The 18,225-nt window shown below is 34.2% G+C and overlaps 3 protein-coding genes across 3 annotated transcripts; 1 reads left to right on the forward strand and 2 right to left on the reverse strand.

Moving 5' to 3' along the window:
* Positions 1-2,895: 2,895 nt before the first annotated feature.
* On the reverse strand, positions 2,896-4,879 carry LOC133202469 (uncharacterized). Its single transcript, XM_061338298.1, has 2 exons — positions 4,376-4,879; positions 2,896-3,562 (listed from the first exon to the last, which is right to left on the reverse strand). Exons 1-2 carry the CDS (start codon positions 4,763-4,765, stop codon positions 3,167-3,169), a joined length of 786 nt encoding a protein of 261 aa, XP_061194282.1. The 5' UTR covers positions 4,766-4,879; the 3' UTR covers positions 2,896-3,166.
* Positions 4,880-5,382: 503 nt separating this feature from the next.
* Positions 5,383-6,406, reverse strand: LOC133202734 (uncharacterized). The gene is made up of 2 exons (XM_061338608.1): positions 6,185-6,406; positions 5,383-5,685 (listed from the first exon to the last, which is right to left on the reverse strand). The coding sequence occupies exons 1-2, from the start codon at positions 6,398-6,400 to the stop codon at positions 5,464-5,466; spliced, it is 438 nt and encodes a 145-aa protein (XP_061194592.1). The 5' UTR covers positions 6,401-6,406; the 3' UTR covers positions 5,383-5,463.
* A 128-nt stretch (positions 6,407-6,534) lies between these two features.
* LOC133202875 (uncharacterized) lies at positions 6,535-17,287 on the forward strand. Its single transcript, XM_061338746.1, has 8 exons — positions 6,535-7,009; positions 8,535-8,789; positions 9,334-9,849; positions 9,947-10,117; positions 10,330-10,588; positions 11,875-12,008; positions 12,150-12,267; positions 14,544-17,287. Exons 1-8 carry the CDS (start codon positions 6,535-6,537, stop codon positions 16,861-16,863), a joined length of 4,248 nt encoding a protein of 1,415 aa, XP_061194730.1. The 3' UTR covers positions 16,864-17,287.
* The last annotated feature ends 938 nt before the right edge of the window (positions 17,288-18,225 follow it).

Below are 18,225 nucleotides of genomic sequence, written 5' to 3' on the forward strand. Positions count from 1 at the left end.
TCAAAAATCAGGATGTATTGGAAAGGTCACAGGTAAAAATATGAAAGCCCCGTCTCTTCAGGTGCAAAACCTAAAGCTTAAGTTTTTACAAAATAATAATGAAAAGTGGGTCAAACTTCAAGGTCATGAGATCTAAAATGAATATACTCCTTGAAAGGTGTTGTCATTGGAAATATACATGTAAAATATGAAACCCTATCTTCACTGTGTAAAAATTATGTTAACATTTTTGAAAAGGTCAGACTGGAAGGTCAGGGGATCAAAAATTAAAGTAATTGGAAAGGTCTTGACAAGGTAATGTCGTGTGGAATATGAAAGCCCTATCTTCTTTCATTCAAAAGTTATGAGTAATGATGAAGATTAAGGTTTTTTTGACAGACGGATGACAATAAAGCAGGACCTGTTTAAGGACATACGCAACGTAGTTTGTCTTTTTCCCTGGAGTTGAAGAGTTCCAATACTTAAAGGAACTATGTGCTTCATTTTAATGTCTATATATGCTATTGTACACTTCTTCTAAAACAAGTTTGGATAAACAAAACATCTAGAATATATTTTTAGTAATTTTTGTATGTTTTTCTTTGAATTATACAAGAATTTTCATCAACTGAAATCCTTTCAATACCCCTGGTAATGTATGCTGATTTTTTGCTTACGAACATCTGATTGCACTATAATCTTAAATTAAGAATATCTCAAAAACTTATCAGTAGGTAAGGTACGTTGCGTATGTCCTTAATGTGACCACTGCTTAACTTACTTAAGGTATTCAATGTATAATGAAGGGATTTTGAACAATTTTAAATAATTTTAAACTAGTCAAAAATGCATTGCTAGATAACAATAAAAGTGAAATGAACCAAATTCACGCGACTTATAACATGTAGGGAGATGGACATTTTGAACATTAAAAGTTTTTGAAGAGTTATCTGTCCTTGATGGGAAAAAAAAATTTCAATTTCTCAAAATTTCTGTGGTAAATAATTCATTTTATTTCATAGTTCAGTAAAGAGGGAGTTTATGCATATTTTCACCAAGAGATTTGTTTGAAATTTAAATTACTTTTTACAATATCTTATAAAAACATGCACTGCCCATATATAGAGTTCAATGTAAAATTCAAGGTGCAATTAATTGGACAATAATCAAAATTTTATAAATTCTTTTGGTGGAGCATTTATATTTGATTACATCTTCAAAATGCTACCATGATTTAAAATATCGGACCATTCATTTATTAGGTACAAAATATGGTCATTATACATTGAATACCTTAAGAGCCAAAGGTGATAAAGAGGCAGGATGACCATCCTTGTTTGTCCATCTGTTGATTTGTTGTTTTAAAATGTAAGATCTCCAAAAATGTACCTTTAACTTCAGTGTCTTATGGGATCTTTCTCTTAGTTCTACTTGAAATTGCATGCATTGGTTAGGCATTATATGCAAATGATAAAGGATTTCACCTCCTCTCTATAGTAGTAATTTGAACAATAACTCCGTTTTAAAAACGTTAATTTAAGCTGCACTGATCTTTGACCAAAAAGGGAAATTTTTGCACTGGTAAGATTGCAGGATTTACAAAGTATATAGCAAGTGTTACATTTATTGCAGTTTTTAATTTTAAATGAATCTTGGTGCAAATAATTAGAATGTAAACGTAAGTTACTAGTCATTGATTGAAAGTTTTTAGCCTACCTGAGCCTAGGACCAAGGCCATGATTAGTCATATCGATATGTAAGTATCCTCAAGAGGAATAACTCTGTCAAAAATCATCGGACCATGACCAAATTCGAACTTGACCTGTATTTTCTGATACACATTTAATACCTCCATATGCAATATGAACCTTATTGAATTACATCCCTACAAAAGATAGAGAGCGGAAACTGAAAATTTCTTATTTTTTCTAAGTTCAAGAGTGATAACTCTGTCAAAAATCATCGGACCATGACCAAATTTGAACTTGACCTGTATTTTCTGGTAAAATACCTGCATATGATATTTCAACTTTATACATACATCCCTACAAAAGTTAGAAGGCGAAAACTGAAAATTCCTTCTTTTTTCTAAGTTTAAAAGGGACATCTTTGTCAAAAATCATCGGACCATGACCAAATTCGAATTTGACCTGTGTATTTCAATGACGTATCCATATGTCAAATTTGAGTTGAATGTGTGCAACTGTTGCAGAGAAAATGAACGGAAAGTGAATGATGACGGAATGACGAACAGGGTGTACTACATGTAACACTATATGCCCCGGCCATTCCATGGCGGGGGCATAAAAACTACTTCTCAATAACAAAAGTCACATTTAGTCATAATGATGTGCATGCATCCCAATTATATGTTTGTTTCATATCTTTATTTGTAACGCATGGGGACATTATATGGCTGTAGTCTCTTGTGTTGAATGCTGTGACAGATAAGTAGAAAACCTGCAGGACAATTTCAGGATACTAGTTTCCGAACAGTTTTAAATGCAGAATTCATTTTACTTTTTGTTTTATATGTTTGTTGTTTCTGTTTTGTGAGGTAATTATGGGGATGGGAGGGGTCCTATTGTGAATATAATTTTTAAAAATTTAGAAAGCGATTGTGTGAGGAGGAGGAGGAGGTGAAAGTGTCATTTAATGGGAAGGAGAGCGATTCTTGTGAGTTAAATCATTCAGTAATGGCTTTATATCTAGTGTAAATCTAGTGTAAATGACCCTTGTACCATTATTCATTGTATCCGAAAAGAGTCCCGTTTAATATTACACGAAAGGTTACAGGTACATGTATATTTGTGCAATTGCATTAATCCCTCAACAATTCAATGAAAAATTCAGTGATGTTACAGCAAAAAGTTCCAAGTCGGGTATTCATGAAATATATCAACGAGAACTAATATATTACCTTTATACCATTTTATTAAGTAATACATGAAACATGGGTAACAAGCATCACATGCAGATATATCACAGCTGCTTAACTTCGTCACGAAAAATATCGACTTCTATTTTCATTATGGAGCGAAATTTTATCTATGATGTTATCATGGTAAAAGAAACAATAACGAAAATCCACAATGAAAATAAATTCTTTTCAAGATGACTATAAATAAGCATTTTTTTCCACTTGTAGAAGTACGGGTAACTAACTCTTGATTGTAAGAATGTAATCTTACTGAAAGGACAAACATTCGCCAATAGCTTGGATACCAAAGACAACTGCAAAAGATTTCCAACCTTGGACAGCCTTTTGCGGAACGTGTATCATTTTTGCTGATCCAAATCCATTCTGTATAATAGCGTCATAAATAGCATTTGTGCAGAAAGATTTTCCATCAGCATTATCCCTGTATCCTGGTGGAGCGGCACCATTAAGAGTAGTATGACGCAACTGCATGGCAATTGCAAATTTGTTATTGTGATGATTTGTATAGGCCACTTTGCTAACAATTTCTGCATTGCCAACTTCCCCTGTCGTAATGCAAAGGTTTCTGTGTGTCCTTCCATAATGATTGGAATGGCAGTCAAATACATCTAGGGAGTTTTCAGATGTTCTTGTGGTAGGACCCTACAAATGAAAGCTATATGAGTACTTTCTTTTTATAAACACTCTTATAATGCATGATACTTGAAAGTTTTCATATAAAACGTTTAAATACATTACATGTATATTTACTATGTTCATGTCTGGTCTACAGCCAAAGTACAAACCATCTCCTAAACCTCTGTATAGTTTCAAAATTCATTCAAATTGACATTTTAATCCATAAATATTTTTTGTGACCAAGATCTGGGTACATTTTAGCCTTCTTGCTGAATTAATGTTTTGGTGTTTAATTGATTCTTAATTTAGAAGCATACCGCGGTGTTATATGAATAATACATACATATTAGTTTGCCATAGATATGTTTGTTCTTAACTAAATAATAGATTACAACGTTAAAAACAAATCAGTTTACCTCGCTAAAAACGCCCAATTTAACTATCTTACAAACTACTTTGAGAGATTAAGTCTGTTAAACGGACATGCCTACCTTTGCTCTCAAGTTTCAATAAGTGTGAGCATTCACATACGTTTTTTGAATGTTATTACGATTATGCAATATTAAAAGCAGTAACTCACGCGCACTAAGTTGATCAATACAAGAGGTCACTACATATATAATTCATTTGTATTTACAGGCTTGCGGTAAATTAAATCAGATTGACTATTCATGTCTCACTCTAACACAATACATAACAAAATCTTCAAACCTTATGTGATTCTTTTCGGCACATGTACATATATGTGTGTTGATCGTAGCTAATAAGAATACATTGTATATGCTGCAGTAAATGCAATATTTATTATCATTATAAAAATTGAACATAATCTCTTACCATTTTTGCAAAACTGTTTCGTTTCAACACCTTTATTGCCTCAGATGCAACTTTGTTCCTCGGCGCCCAGCGTGTCAGATTCATCAGTTTCATTGAATATTGACATCCGGGAATCTGACAGTGGAGTGTTCCCCCATCTCCTCGTTTGTTGTTTAGGGGGAACTTTATCCGCCACTCTCTTGCAGTTTTATCCCTCAGCTGAATTAAACACTCCTCACAGAATGTGTGACCGCATGGCAAAATCCGAGGTTTCCGGAAAAGTTGATGACAAATATGACATCGCAGAATCGCATCGTAATCAAGAAAGTCGTCGGCCTCGTCGCTCTCCTCGACATTTGATCCTCCGTTGTCGCTCATCCCCCGGGCAAGACTCAAGATCCTCAAATTCATTCAATATTTTCCAGATCTCTATTAGTATAAAGACACTGGATCAATTCCCTCCTATTGTTGCAAACTCCGGTCTAGGTAACCGGTTGTATAATATCGATCGTCTGTTCAGCATCAGCAGCTGATCACTGCATCATATGTACTTAGCCATCTTCAATATAGCGTGGAAGGAAATACGCTAGCTGATACTTATTAATATATACCTTATATCGATATGTGATAAACTTGAAGTTTACTTAATTAATAGGCAAATGCCAATAAACTTTTTTTGTATTTGCTGCATGATCAATAAGCAGGAGTGTAAAAATATTTATAAGTTCAAACATTTTACATTTATTTGTTGAGTTCTAGTCTGACTTGCAAATGGAAGAACTTTTGAACAGAGGGACTTCTCCGACGGCCAGGTGTATTAAAAAATAAATCATGCAATTAAATTTAAAAAGATTTGGGATTAGTGATATCATTAATTTATCAATTTATCATTGTAGCCACTGCTGAAGGTAGTTTTTAGGCTAAAATAGTTTTGTGTCAATGTTTCCATGTAACTAATTTACTTAGTACTATGCGTTTCCCGAAACGAAATTTCCAAGAAGAATACTATAAATCATTTTTTCCTCTCTTTATTCAAAATTAATGTTCTTGATAAAAAATAAAATTTCTAATGAATTATTTTGAACGTATGTCTATAGTTCTCTCAGTTTTCAAACTGCATTGTAGGTTAGAACTTTATTTTCCACTTTTTCTTTTAGTAAACCATCATATTGGATGTATTTATGTCTTCTAGAAAACTCCTCAGTGTTTGGTTCTCTGTTCATTAGACAGTGCTTTAGATACAGTGCCAGGGTAACGTGGGACTGGCGAAACACAGGAGGAATATCCTCGTAAAGCTTGCCGCAAACTTCAAATAAATGTGTAAGAAGTTCCTGGACAAAATTAACAAAGTCATTATGTTTACATGCTTCCTGTTCAATTCGTTTTCCCAGCGTAAACAGGCCCGTAGCAACGGTTTCAAAAGGGGGGCACCCCCCCCCAAATCTGACACGTAAAAAAAAAAACTTAAATGATCAAAAGTGGGGGGAGGGGGGCAACTTCCCAAAATTCTCTGACAAGCAAAAAAAAAAAAAAACAAAAACAAAAACAAAAAAAACAACAATCAAACAAAAAACATTTACTGTGCAAATCCTGGAACTTCCCAGTGCTCGTCCTTAGAACATCAAAAAGTGGGCGGCCAACCGGCATCTAAAGGAAGATTTACCATTTCAGCAAAACATATACTCAGAAAAAAGTGCCCCCCCCCCCCCTCCCGCGTTCTACGGGCCTGGTTAAAGTTAAGAGTTATCTCTCTCTGATCGCCACTACACTTCTTATATCTCTTTGAAAATTCCTTACCAATTTTAAATAATTTGAACAAAATTAACTTACCTTCATGGCCGTTCGGTCGGGTTTTATGTCAAGAATTTTTGTTCTGTTTGATTTTATAATTCCTGTTTGAGCAGCAATTTCTAAATCCTCTTTAGCTATATGAGTAGCTGCTGATGTTGGCATCCGTAAGCAGGTATTCAGAATCCCAAGATTATCAAAATCGTTAATATAAATATAACTTGAGAATTCGTCTTCATTTACATTATTCTCATTCATTTCTTCTTGTTTTCAGGGGATGTAAACAAACAAACGTGACAATCATGTATTACAGTTTCGCGGTAAATAGCGTTTATTTGTTACGTCACTTATTATATATTATGACGTCATAATTTACCGACTTTCTGAGAGAGATGCAATCTGAAGGTAAAAAAAGCACAGAGATGGGAAAGAAAAGTAAAAATTCTGCTATCGAAAACAGAAATAAGGCACAAAATCCTAACACGGTAAAGTATTTTTATTTCGACAAAGACGGCAGACAATTATCAGAGGAGACTGTGGAAAAGCTGAAGATAAATGTAAAGGGTAACGTGGTACTAGCCTCCGGACTTGCAGGGACTCGAACTGACGGAAGCCATACGGATCCCCCTTTATCCGAGAATGTAACAGTTAGTGGCACCCAGAAAACATCATTGCAACAAGCAAATATGAAACCCGAAGCTTCTGGGAAGCCTGAAAAACCACCAGTTCCTAACTTTCAAGCCAGCCACAATGGACAAATTTATCTCGTTACCCCAGACGGTGGGTTAAGATCCGCAATAGGCAATCCAGAGATTAGAATGGCTGATGATGACCAGAAGAAACAAAATATACCAAAAATTATGCCAGGTGATTATAGTTTATGAATTAATGAGTTTGGTCACTGGAGAGTTGCAGATCCAAAATAATAGGAAAAAGAAGGGAAAAGGGGGGGGGGGTCGGTAGCAGGAAAAAAGACACCATGTCTAAATCAACCAATGCTCTTAATATCTGTGTAAAAATGTTTATCAATTTTAATTCATTCCTTTAAAGAATGATTTCTATAGCTGTTAAATGTGTCAAATGAAATTCATGAATTTCAATGTTGCATAAAATGCCGACCAACATTATAACTGATATTTTTCATCTTTGGCATAAATTATTATGTTTATGTAAAACACAATAATTGTAAGATCATAAATTAATCATGTACTTTAGGGTACATATTTTTTTTTCAAAATCACATTTATAATTAAATCAATGAAATATGGAGATAACGAACAATATTCAAGCATAAAGTCCATTAAAATATACAAATCGGGAGCATCTAGCAAACACGGACCTCCAAAAACATCAAAGGTTGGATCAGGTGCCATGGAGGAGTGAGCATCCCCTGTCGACCGGTCACACCCGCCGTGTGCTCCTTGTCCGCATGATCGGGAAATAACGGAAAAATCCGTCGACAATGCAGTGTGTAAATAATGGCTTAACAATTAGTATGAAAAACGTCAGTCAGTATATGACTTAATGATAGATTGTATTTGCTGACAAGGTCATTGTATCGACCATAGAGCTTACGAAATGGTGACTTTAAGCGAGACTGTTGATATTCTTGTTTCATCAACTTGTTTGTCGATAACTTGCCTCATTTTAGAAATTGTTCATACGTAGAACATGCTCTTGCGTATCGAATAAACTGAGAGATATACACTCCATATGCAGGTGATAAGGGTATATTGCTGCATAAGTAAGGGAAGTTGACGAATTGAAAAGTTAAAGTCATCAAGCTTTGTTGTCATATTACCATTAACGTCTTTTTCTAGTAAAATATCATAATATGAAACAGATGTGTCAGACTCTGTGGTATCTTAATTTTATTTCAAGCTCACTGGGATATATCGTGTCGACATATGAATGGAAATTACTATTGTTAAAACCATTATAAAATAATGCAATACTATAATACATGTACATGTAAACTATTTAGTAAATTGATATTTCGTGGGTCAATCACATCTTGAAGAGTCAGAGAAAAACAAATCTTTTTCGAATTCTGAAATTAAAATACTACTTTCTGTTAATAATACATGTACATGAAAATCTTATGAGAAAGCGCCTAATAGATGTAAATCATACTGAAAAGTGTAGTAAACTATCAAATTGACATACCGGTAATTTTCTAAATCAAAGTTGTAAAGTTTACTGTTGATTTGGAATAAAGTTCAATAAACAAATGTCACTTTCTTTGAATCGTTTTTTTTTTTTTAGTTTATTTGCTACAATTTTACTGATGGTACTATGCTACATTTAGTACATAGATGTAATGTAGTCTGCACATTTACAATAACATTTAGGAAGAGTACGTGTTCTAACATTACTCATATTATTTCTACAGGAACAAATATAGAATATCGCTCAAATGGTACAAACTATCTAAATAGAAATGGAAAGATTAAGCGGCCAATGAATGCATTTATGTTGTGGGCAAGGGAATTTCGAGGGAAGCTGGCGGAGCAGATGCCTAACGCCTCCAATGCTGAGATTAGTGTGGGTCTTGGGCAGGTTTGGGCAAATCTTCCCGCATCGGAGAAACAGTACTTCTACTTAGAGGCGGAGCGGATCAAAAATCAGCATAGGCGAGACTTTCCTGGTAAACTACAGTGTATAAATAAATTTTAAATGTTGATGTATTGGATTTGTTATGAGATATTTATAGTGTCTGTGTGTCATTTGTGTGTGTAACACTGTTTTAAAAGAAATTATATGCACTCGTATTATCCATTTCTGTTAATTTGACTCAGACAATCGAAAAGCTTTATCACTTTTGGTGATAGTTGATGGGAATTTCTGATGTGTGACGGGGAAAAAAGGGGGGAGGCAATTTAACGTCTCAGAGAGAATTCTTTTTAGCACATAACGGATAGTTGGCAATAATGTTATATGTTTTAGTTACCCCGCAACTAGCTTTTTTCCTTTGATCAAAGTAAAACAGTGTCCGTTGTATCATACGTTAACGTTTCACCTGAACCTGTGATTAATTTAAGTCTGCATCTTTAGTCCCTGTAAATTGTGCAGCTAATTTAGAACTGATTACAACTAAGACAACAAAGACAAATTTTATTTTGTCATCAAAGTGTGAAATGTTTTGCAATTCGATCGTTCAATTTTAATCGGTTCTTTTGTTCATTTCAAAGGTTGGGTGTATCAGCCAAACATCACAAAGCGCCAGAACCAGAAAGACGCACAACACACTCGTTTGTGGCAAAGGTTTGTGAACAATAAAGAAGCAAGTGGCAGCAAGGAATCTGATAAAGAATCGACATATCGTCCGATTGCACCGGCAACCCAACAGAACGAGCAGTCTGGTGACAACATCAGTTCACCAGAACCTAAAGAAGATGAGGGTAAAAAGTCCCAAGAAACTGTCCCGTCTAAATCTTCTGCGAACTCAGAAAATACACAGACGAAAATTCAGGTGAAACCAACACAAAACTTAATGACGTTAGAACAACAGAAACAACAGCAAGAATCAAAGATTGACGCTCAGACAATACAGTCAACAGTAAAACAAGTGGTTGTTTCATCCAGTCCGCAAATACACAACCAGAATCCTATTCCAACCTTTCGCCAATTCAAACAAGAATTGGTGTCCTCAGAAAAATTAAGGAACATTGCATCATATGTTCAGAAACATCCTGAAGTACAACCAGGTTTGAATTCTTCTATTGCAGTAAATTAATAGATTAAGTTTAATAAAACGAAATTCATTTTGTCCTTGAGTAAAATGCTTGTTTAATGTTTATGTAGGTGAAAGAACTGCAAAGGCTCCTCCAAAGGGCGGAAATATGGCTTGTCAACTGGTACCATTCACCACTGCCACACAAACGAAGACTCATCCAACAGTAGATTTCCGAGGACATGAACTGACCAATCAAGTTGATCGACCTGGTCGCCCAAATTCAGTTGTCATGAAATACAGTATGTAGAGAAAAAAATATTCAGTCAGAAATTCAAGTTTGATAATGATAAAACTTTTTTTGTAATTGTGCCGAAATTAATTAACTAAGAGCTACACTCCTGCTACAGATTGTTCTGGTAATTTATAATCTGAGGGGGAAAACATCAATTGGAGATGGATATTAAATAGCAAAAGTACTTTTTTGAAACAATCATTTTTTTTTCGTATGCAGATTACATACCAGGCTCAATGCCTATTTCTCTAATTCCAACGACGAAACCACTTGTTTCATCAACTGTTGCTGTGCCATCAACAAGGCTAGCAAATCAACTAAGCCAACCCACTCAACAACAGTTTGTGACTTTGGAGACACAGAAACCCCTGAACCACCGGTCCTGGACAATGATGAATCAATCTGTCTCACAACAGAAGGCTGATCCAGCAGACCTGATGTCACAACCAGTGCAGACTGCCAGAAAAAAGCTGCAAAGGTTTTTTTTTTCCCTTTTTCTTTTTTTTTCTTTAAAGAAATTACATTTCCATGCAAGTTGCAAAACAAGTGACTATTGATTTTTCTGGTGCATAGCATAAAACAGTTGGAAATTGACCATATGAGTGGCATTTTCTACTGCTTGCTTGTTTTTTTTTTTTTGGTTGTTATATTTTCAATAACCTTTCCAGAGCCAATGTAGTCCTAAAGCAGCATAGAGAAAAAAAGAGGCCCCTGGACCAGAATGCTCACTTAAGTCATCTGAGCCTTACTTTTCCTTTATTTCAAACGTTAGATTTTGACCCACCTATTGTTGCCCCATCCTAGCTGCAAAGGGGCCTGACTGAACTATTAATGACCAAGCTTGAATCCATACCACACATGGTTGCTAATGTAAATGAAATTTCTTTCATACAAAAAATCCTTATGACCAGAAGGTGTGTTGAGATCTTGACCCAAGGTCATTTGATCAAGTTCAATGTCACTTATAGTATAGAAAAATGTTCAATCCTGTCCTGAACATATCTTACAATGGAGAACATTGGAGACTCATTACAAAGTGTTTGATGTCCTGTCTCTAACTCTTAAATGCAGGCTAATTGGAGTTGATACTTGACACAAAGATTGTTAATGAATTAAGGGTACATTATGATCTAAACTGAAGTCAATATTGGGAAGTTCAAGGTCATTGGCACAGAAAGTGTTACCAGGTAAATTTGTGTCAGGTCTTTAATTTCTCATGGATGAACATTGGAAGTTCTTACTCCAAACAATATTATTTATGTCTTAAAGGTGTGTCATGACCCAAGGTCATCCCAACATGTTCAAAGTCACGGGACAGAAAAAGTGTAAAAAATTTTGTCAAGTCCATAATTTTCTACTGGCGAAACATTGGATATCCATATTTCAATAAAGGATTATTCATGACCAGAGGATGTGTCACTTTTTTCAAAAAATATCAAAGTCATTTTGGCAAGTCTGAGGACACATTTACAAAATTGTGAATGGGCCTTTAAAAAAATCTGACTGGTTTTATTTTGTAAGCTCACTCACAGTATCTCTAGTTGTAACTATAAGACCATGCTATGTTGTTATTAAATGTAGGGATTCAATTAAAAGTTCTAATTTTGAGATGTGTAATGATTTGAATTAATAAATTTATGAGTTTCTCAGATTTTTACAATTATTTGACTAAGACTAGTTTATGACAAAAGCATATAAAATTACTGCTCGACAGTTTTCCAAAAAAATATATTTATTCCTTTTATCCAATCTTGATAATTTCAGCAATTCCTCTGATCACCTTCAGTTCCCAATAGCCATACCGAATATACCCAACATGAACGACAAGACAGATCCACTTTGGCCATTCCCTTTCCCACCTGTAGAACAAATTCCCCAAACACATCTTTTGTACGAGGGTAAAGTTTCTTTGACTTAATAATTGTAATATTTTCTTATGACACTTACAGAAAGTTACCACTTATAAAAATGTCTTTTTGAGGGATTTTCCCCCTTTACATGTGTATCTTAAATGTGATCTTTATTATATTTCTTAATAGGTACTGTGCCAGATACTGTTTACTCAAAAACGGATTTATCCGATCCATATGCTCCGTTCTACTTTGACAATTACATCAACCAAATCCGAGCCACAGAGCTTCAAGTTGACGTTAATGGGTATGTACCGAGTACTCATAAAGATCATGCCATTATTTCAATTGGTGTTAACATTTATACATGCTTATAACTAGAAATATGTTCATAGGACATGAATGCCCCGCCGAGGGTATATTAGTAATGCAACATGAAAATTTGTTTTAGTGTTTGAAGTTTGAAAATATCTTGAATAGTTTCTTTAAAATTGAAATCTAGAAAATTAGATACAGATGATAAATTCTCACCAAATTATGTATAAGTGCATAAGCTTACATAAAATTATCTTAAACAGTTTCTTTAAAACTAAGCAAAATGCAAATTTAAGAAAAGTGAGGTCAAGGTCACAGGAAAGGTCAAGGTCAACAGTTTTTGATGCAGTTGAAAGTTCCCATTAAGAAGTATCAGCATATTAAGTTTGATAAAAATATCTTGAATGGTTTATTTAAAACTGAGCTAAACACTTATTAAAGAAAAGTAAGGTCAAGGTCAAAAGAAACCTCAAGGTCAAAAAATGTTGTTGCAGTTGAAAAGCTTACATCAGTATGTATTTGCATATGAAGTTTGATCAAAATATTACAAATAGTTTCTTGAAAACCAAACTAAACACAAATTTAAGAAAAGTGAAGTCAAAGGAAAGGTTTAGGTAAAAAAATGTTGATGCAGTTGAATAGCTCTCAGCAGCATAAATCAGCGTATGAAGTTTAATTACACTATCTTGAATAGTTTCTATAAAACTGAGCTAAAAACTAATTTAAGAAAAGTGAGGTCTAGGTCAAAGTAAAGGTCAAGGTCCAAAAATGTTGATGCAGTTAAAATGCTTACATCAACTGTATGTTTCAGCATACGAAGTTGGTTAAAAATATCTTGAATGGTTCTTTAAAACTAAGCTAAACACAAATTTAAGAAAAGTTAGGTCAAGGTCAAAGGAAAGGTCAAATTAAAAATATGTTGATGCGGTTGAACAGTTCTCAGCAGTATGTATCAGCATATGAAGTTTGATTTCACTTTTTTGAATGGTTTCTTTAAAACCGAGATAACATTAATTTAAGAAAAGTGAGGTCTAGGTCAAAGGAAAGGTCAAGGTCAAAAAATGTTGATGTAGTTTGTTAAAAATATCTTGAATGGTTTCTTTAAAACTGAGTTTAACACTTATTTTAGAAGGAAGAGGTCAAGGTCAGAGGAAAGGTCAAGGTCAAAAAATGTTGATGCAATTGAATAGCTTACTTCAGTATGTATCAGCATATGAAGTTTGATAAAAATATCTTGAATAGCCACAGATTTTAGCTATACACTACTTTAAGAAAGGCGAGGTCAAGTTCAAAGGAAAGGTCAAGGTAAAAAAATGTTGATGCAGTTGAATAGCTCTCAGGGTTTTTTTTAGGTCTTAAAATCAAGGGCCTGGGCCTTTCCATTTGGGAAAAATAGCGACTTTTGGTTGAAAATTGGGAAGAATATCATATTTAATATTTTTGTAAATAAATTCAAATAAGAGGGTTTTTTTTCATTTGCAAGGTATTTATTGAATTATTTTACATTCAGTCAATCAGTTTTTGGAGCATGCCTTGTAGATTTTTTTTTTTTGAACACCATTCCTGATAAACGTTAATGAGTTCAGCCATTTTTTAACCATATTTGTTTGTTTTGATTCTCTTTTGGGAATTTTCTTTTATGAAATTGGGAAAAACACCTACTTTTTACCATTGGGAATGGGGCCTATTACAGGCCCCCTACGACCCCTAAAAACAACCCTGGCTCTTGTCAATATGTATCAGCATATGAAGTTTGATAAAAATATCTTTAAATAGTTTCTTTGAAACTGAGCTTTGAACTGAGCTAAACACAAAGCGCAATGGAAAGACAGAAGGACGGAAGACGGATATGACAATAAAAAATAACTCTATATGCACCGGCCATAAAAATAACTCTATATGCCCCGGCCATATTCATGGCGTGCATAACAAAAACGTTTATAATGAATTGATGCTTACAGTGAAGTGGTTTTTATTCCTTGTGTCTGTAAATCTTATTGTTAACTTATCAGATACTCGTATAATGAATTACATTATATCCAAGCAAAATCATCTGCCTCTGGCACTTCGTTATAAGTGTGTTTTACTGTATACTTCAATTACATGTATGTAATTTTTTTTATTCATATCATTCAAGCTACTTTATATAATACATAATCAAAATTATCCCCGACACACCTCAAGTATTATCAGTATCTCACCGAGATGACTTGTGACCATTTAAAAAAAACTTTGTTGTCAATGTATATTTTTTCTTTTCAATAATAGATGGCAACAGTATTTAGATGATGGTAAAACTAATGGAGCAGGTAAACAGACCACTAATTATTTCTCAAACGTTAAACAATGCCCCAGTGATCTGGAAATATGCCCCTCGCCAGCATCACATACTCTAAGCAGAAATCAGGAAAGTAACATCAACACTTCAAATCTAGCGATGTGGCCTGCATCCTCAACAGCTAGTGTTAACAAACAGCACAAGTACATTTCCTTAGAACTAGATAATGGTCAACAAAATGACTTTGCATTGTCTACGAAAAGAACACCATCTTCTACTTCAGTATCTCAAGATGGCATAACATTGCAACCATCTACATCTGCTAAATGCCAGGAAACTCCAATGCAACAGACAGAAGTCATACAAGCTCTCCAAGATACTGGAGTAAAAAGTTCATTTGTGCCACAAGAAAGAGATCTAGAAATAACCTCAAAACAAACATCATCAGAAAATGTAAATGGTACTATGGTCAGAAACTTTCAAAACTGCAAAGTCACCAATAATCTTACATATTATACAGATGACACTGTTAACATATGTGAGCCGGGTTCATCAATGCCAAAAAATCAAGAAAAAACAGATAGCATAGAATTTGGTTCCATCATGTCAAATGCAGTAAATGCTCTTCAGGGAGAATTAGATGCATACGAGTCCACATCTGTTACTGGGTACAATGAATCATCTATGCCAAATATGTATTCAGAGTCAGATGTATCCCCATTGTGTGCCCAGCCTTCTGCATCAAATGAAAATTTCCAAGTCTCCAAATATCAAGTTGAAAACAACAGACCAATTAAGAAACGTTCATACAAAATTATTGAGGGATTATTGGAAAATGAAGTGTGGATGTCACAATTTCGTCCCAAGACGTCATCTTCCTCCACAAGCCAGACACAGTGCAGTGTAGAAATGATAGAAGAACCAACTGTATCAAACAGAGAAGAAGCAACTGAATCAAACAGCAATGGGATGTTGGGAGAAAATAAAAATAAAACTAAAGATGTGCTGTTGGAGGAAAATGAGAGTAAAACTAAAGACCAACTCAAAGGTGAGCTGTTGAAGAACAAAGACAATAAAACTGAAGACCAAAACAAAGATAAACCATTGGAGGAGGACAAGACACAGACTAAATATCCAAACAGAGATGAGATAATTGAGGACAATGACAACAAAGCAAAAGACCCAAACAAAGAGGAGCTGCTAAAGGACAATGAAAATACTACTGATCAAAACAGAAATGAGTTGTTGGAAGTTACTAATAATAAAACTGAAGAGGATAAATTACACAATAGAGATCAGGATGAAGAAGATGGAAAAATAAACGAAGAATCTAGTACAATTGTATGTGATGGCAGAATAGAAATTTATCAGGAATGTGAGCTAATTAATGCAAGTAACAATGTAGCAGACACAACAGGTGCTCTTACAAGTTCTAATCAAGCTGAGACAGTCACTGATGGAGTTATTACTTTGAATGAGATTAAAAAGGGTGGATTAGTAGCTTCTATTGCAAGCAAAAGAGAAAGAATTGAAGCAAACTGTCATAAATTAAAAGACTGCCCTAAAGAAAGTTCTGGAGCTAGAAATGAGGACAATGAGTCAATAGTAACATGCAGGGAAATAGAAGATGATGGAGAACAATTGGATGTTGCAGCTGAAGCTGTTGTAAGAGAAGTTAAAAGTGCAGAATTGGGAGAAAACTCGGATATCAAACAAGAAATAAGAAAGAAAGGCAAAAGAGAATTCAAAACTCATTTGCAGGAAGACACAAATGTGCAAATTTTGGAAGAAAAACAAGAGTGTGACAATGGATCCAAAGAAGAATTTCAGCATTTCGAAATTGTGATTGATAATGCAGAGAAAATGTCCTCCACTTCTTGTGAAAAACTGCATCTCATACAAAAAGCACCATCTTTGAAAGAAACGGATGAAATGAAAACCTTCTCAACCAAAATCAGCAGTGCTCAGATGTCAGAAATCTTTGAGGATGGCGATTCCTCAACAGATGATGAAAAGAATGAGAAATGCAACATTTCTGATTTCTTACAACATCCCCTGAAAATTCATAAATCATTGAACCTGACACAAAAGAAGAAGGATAAAAATTTAGATGCCCAAGAACACAAATCAAGCCCTACAAAAAATAATTATCCTAAAGGTCCCCAGAGCTTAGAATCAGGAGATGCCACAATAAGTTCAAAGAAAATCACCCTTGAATCAGAAAATACGTCAGCCAGTCCTGGGAAAACCAGAAATAAGAGGAGGCGTCCATATGATTCACCTGTAAGGATGTCAAAACGTCACAAGTAGTGATACTTCAGATGTCTAAATTCTGCATGTAGTGATATTTCCAATGCCTAAATGTTGCAGGCAGTGACAAATCTAATCTATGTTTCTGCCTGTTCAATTCTTTTATGATAATTGCATGACTTTAGTTCTTTTACAAATTCCTTTATATAAAGCATTTCTGCTTCAATATAAGATTTTTTCTGCTATGCTGTAGGCAGCATATTGACTTTTATATTTCTCTGCTATAGACTGATGCAGGATTAATGGTAAACGTATTCCAAAGACTCAAGTTATAGAGTTAGTTGTTGCATTTCTTAAAGATGTTTAAAAACAATGGATTATATATTTTAATGAATATGGTTGATATTGAAAACTCGCTATCACATAGATATGTTTTGAAATTTCTTTGTACCTTCCCTCCATTGTATGTATTAAAATTGTTATAATTGCCTGGATTTTTTTTTTTTTTTTGGTTTCATTTTTTATAGTTCATTTCATCTGCACTAAGACCTAGTGGAAGGAATATCCACTGATTTACCCTAGTGGTGTAAGACAGTGAAACACATGCAAGTATATATATATTCTTATGTGGATGACATTTATAATGGTCAGCCCACACTACTTCATTTATGATCTCATTAAAAGCATAATTTTCTGTCAGATTTACACTTGCATTGTAAACTGAATTTTAATACATGTATGCTGGATTCAGATTTGAAGAAATCATGCAAACCTCTTGAAGAATGAATGAAAGACTTGGAAATGAAATTTATGCTTTTTTGATAAAGAAGAAACAATGTTCTTTACATACAAATGTGTATTTACATCTTGGCTGGTTAACGTAATTTTAAAAATTGCAAAATACTGTATAAGCAGATATTTTAGCGAGGATTCAATTTTGGAATTTTTAGCAAGGGTGTCCAGATCGCTAAAATTAAATATCGCTAACAATTTATTCCGCATTAGAGGTTACAGTTATCTTTCTTTGCACAATAAAATTGCTAATATTACTTCTCGCTGAAATTGAATACTGATTTTTAAGGAAAAAATCACTAAATTTGCGTCTTGCTAAAATTTCCACTTATACGGTATAAAATTCCAGTCTCACAGGAAAAGAAAAAATAAATTGCAGTTGTTGACTAGCTGCATACAGATGTTAGAACACCACATTTATATACTCTAGTATCAATAAAGGTTTCATGTGACACAAACACATTGTAAATAGCAAGTTTGACCAATATTTAATTTGGATGACATAAGGTCTTTTGAGGTTCTTCAGTAATAAGAATTCATGAAATCTTTGTTTACAAGAATGGTAGTCAGCATAAAACATAATATATTAAAACTAGAAATATGTCCATAGGACATGAACCCTGCCGAGGG

Source organism: Saccostrea echinata, unplaced genomic scaffold (genome assembly GCF_033153115.1).
Source record: "Saccostrea echinata isolate AGI-Se365-2 ecotype Australia unplaced genomic scaffold, CSIRO_AGI_Sech_v1 ptg000047l, whole genome shotgun sequence".
In the NCBI taxonomy this organism is placed as follows: Eukaryota; Metazoa; Mollusca; class Bivalvia; order Ostreida; family Ostreidae; genus Saccostrea; species Saccostrea echinata.

What these genes read in the sequence shown, in the direction of transcription:
- LOC133202469 (XM_061338298.1), bottom strand. Translation starts at nt 4,765, where the DNA reads ATGAATTTGAGGATCTTGAGTCTTGCCCGGGGGATGAGCGACAACGGA. An exon ending in GAAACAGTTTTGCAAAAATG is followed by an intron (nt 3,563 to 4,375) that starts GTAAGAGATTAT and finishes TTTCATTTGTAG; the next exon opens with GGTCCTACCACAAGAACATC.
- LOC133202734 (XM_061338608.1), bottom strand. Translation starts at nt 6,400, where the DNA reads ATGAATGAGAATAATGTAAATGAAGACGAATTCTCAAGTTATATTTAT. An exon ending in CCGACCGAACGGCCATGAAG is followed by an intron (nt 5,686 to 6,184) that starts GTAAGTTAATTT and finishes AATTTTGTCCAG; the next exon opens with GAACTTCTTACACATTTATT.
- LOC133202875 (XM_061338746.1), top strand. Translation starts at nt 6,535, where the DNA reads ATGCAATCTGAAGGTAAAAAAAGCACAGAGATGGGAAAGAAAAGTAAA. An exon ending in TATACCAAAAATTATGCCAG is followed by an intron (nt 7,010 to 8,534) that starts GTGATTATAGTT and finishes TTATTTCTACAG; the next exon opens with GAACAAATATAGAATATCGC. An exon ending in TTCAGTTGTCATGAAATACA is followed by an intron (nt 10,118 to 10,329) that starts GTATGTAGAGAA and finishes TTTCGTATGCAG; the next exon opens with ATTACATACCAGGCTCAATG.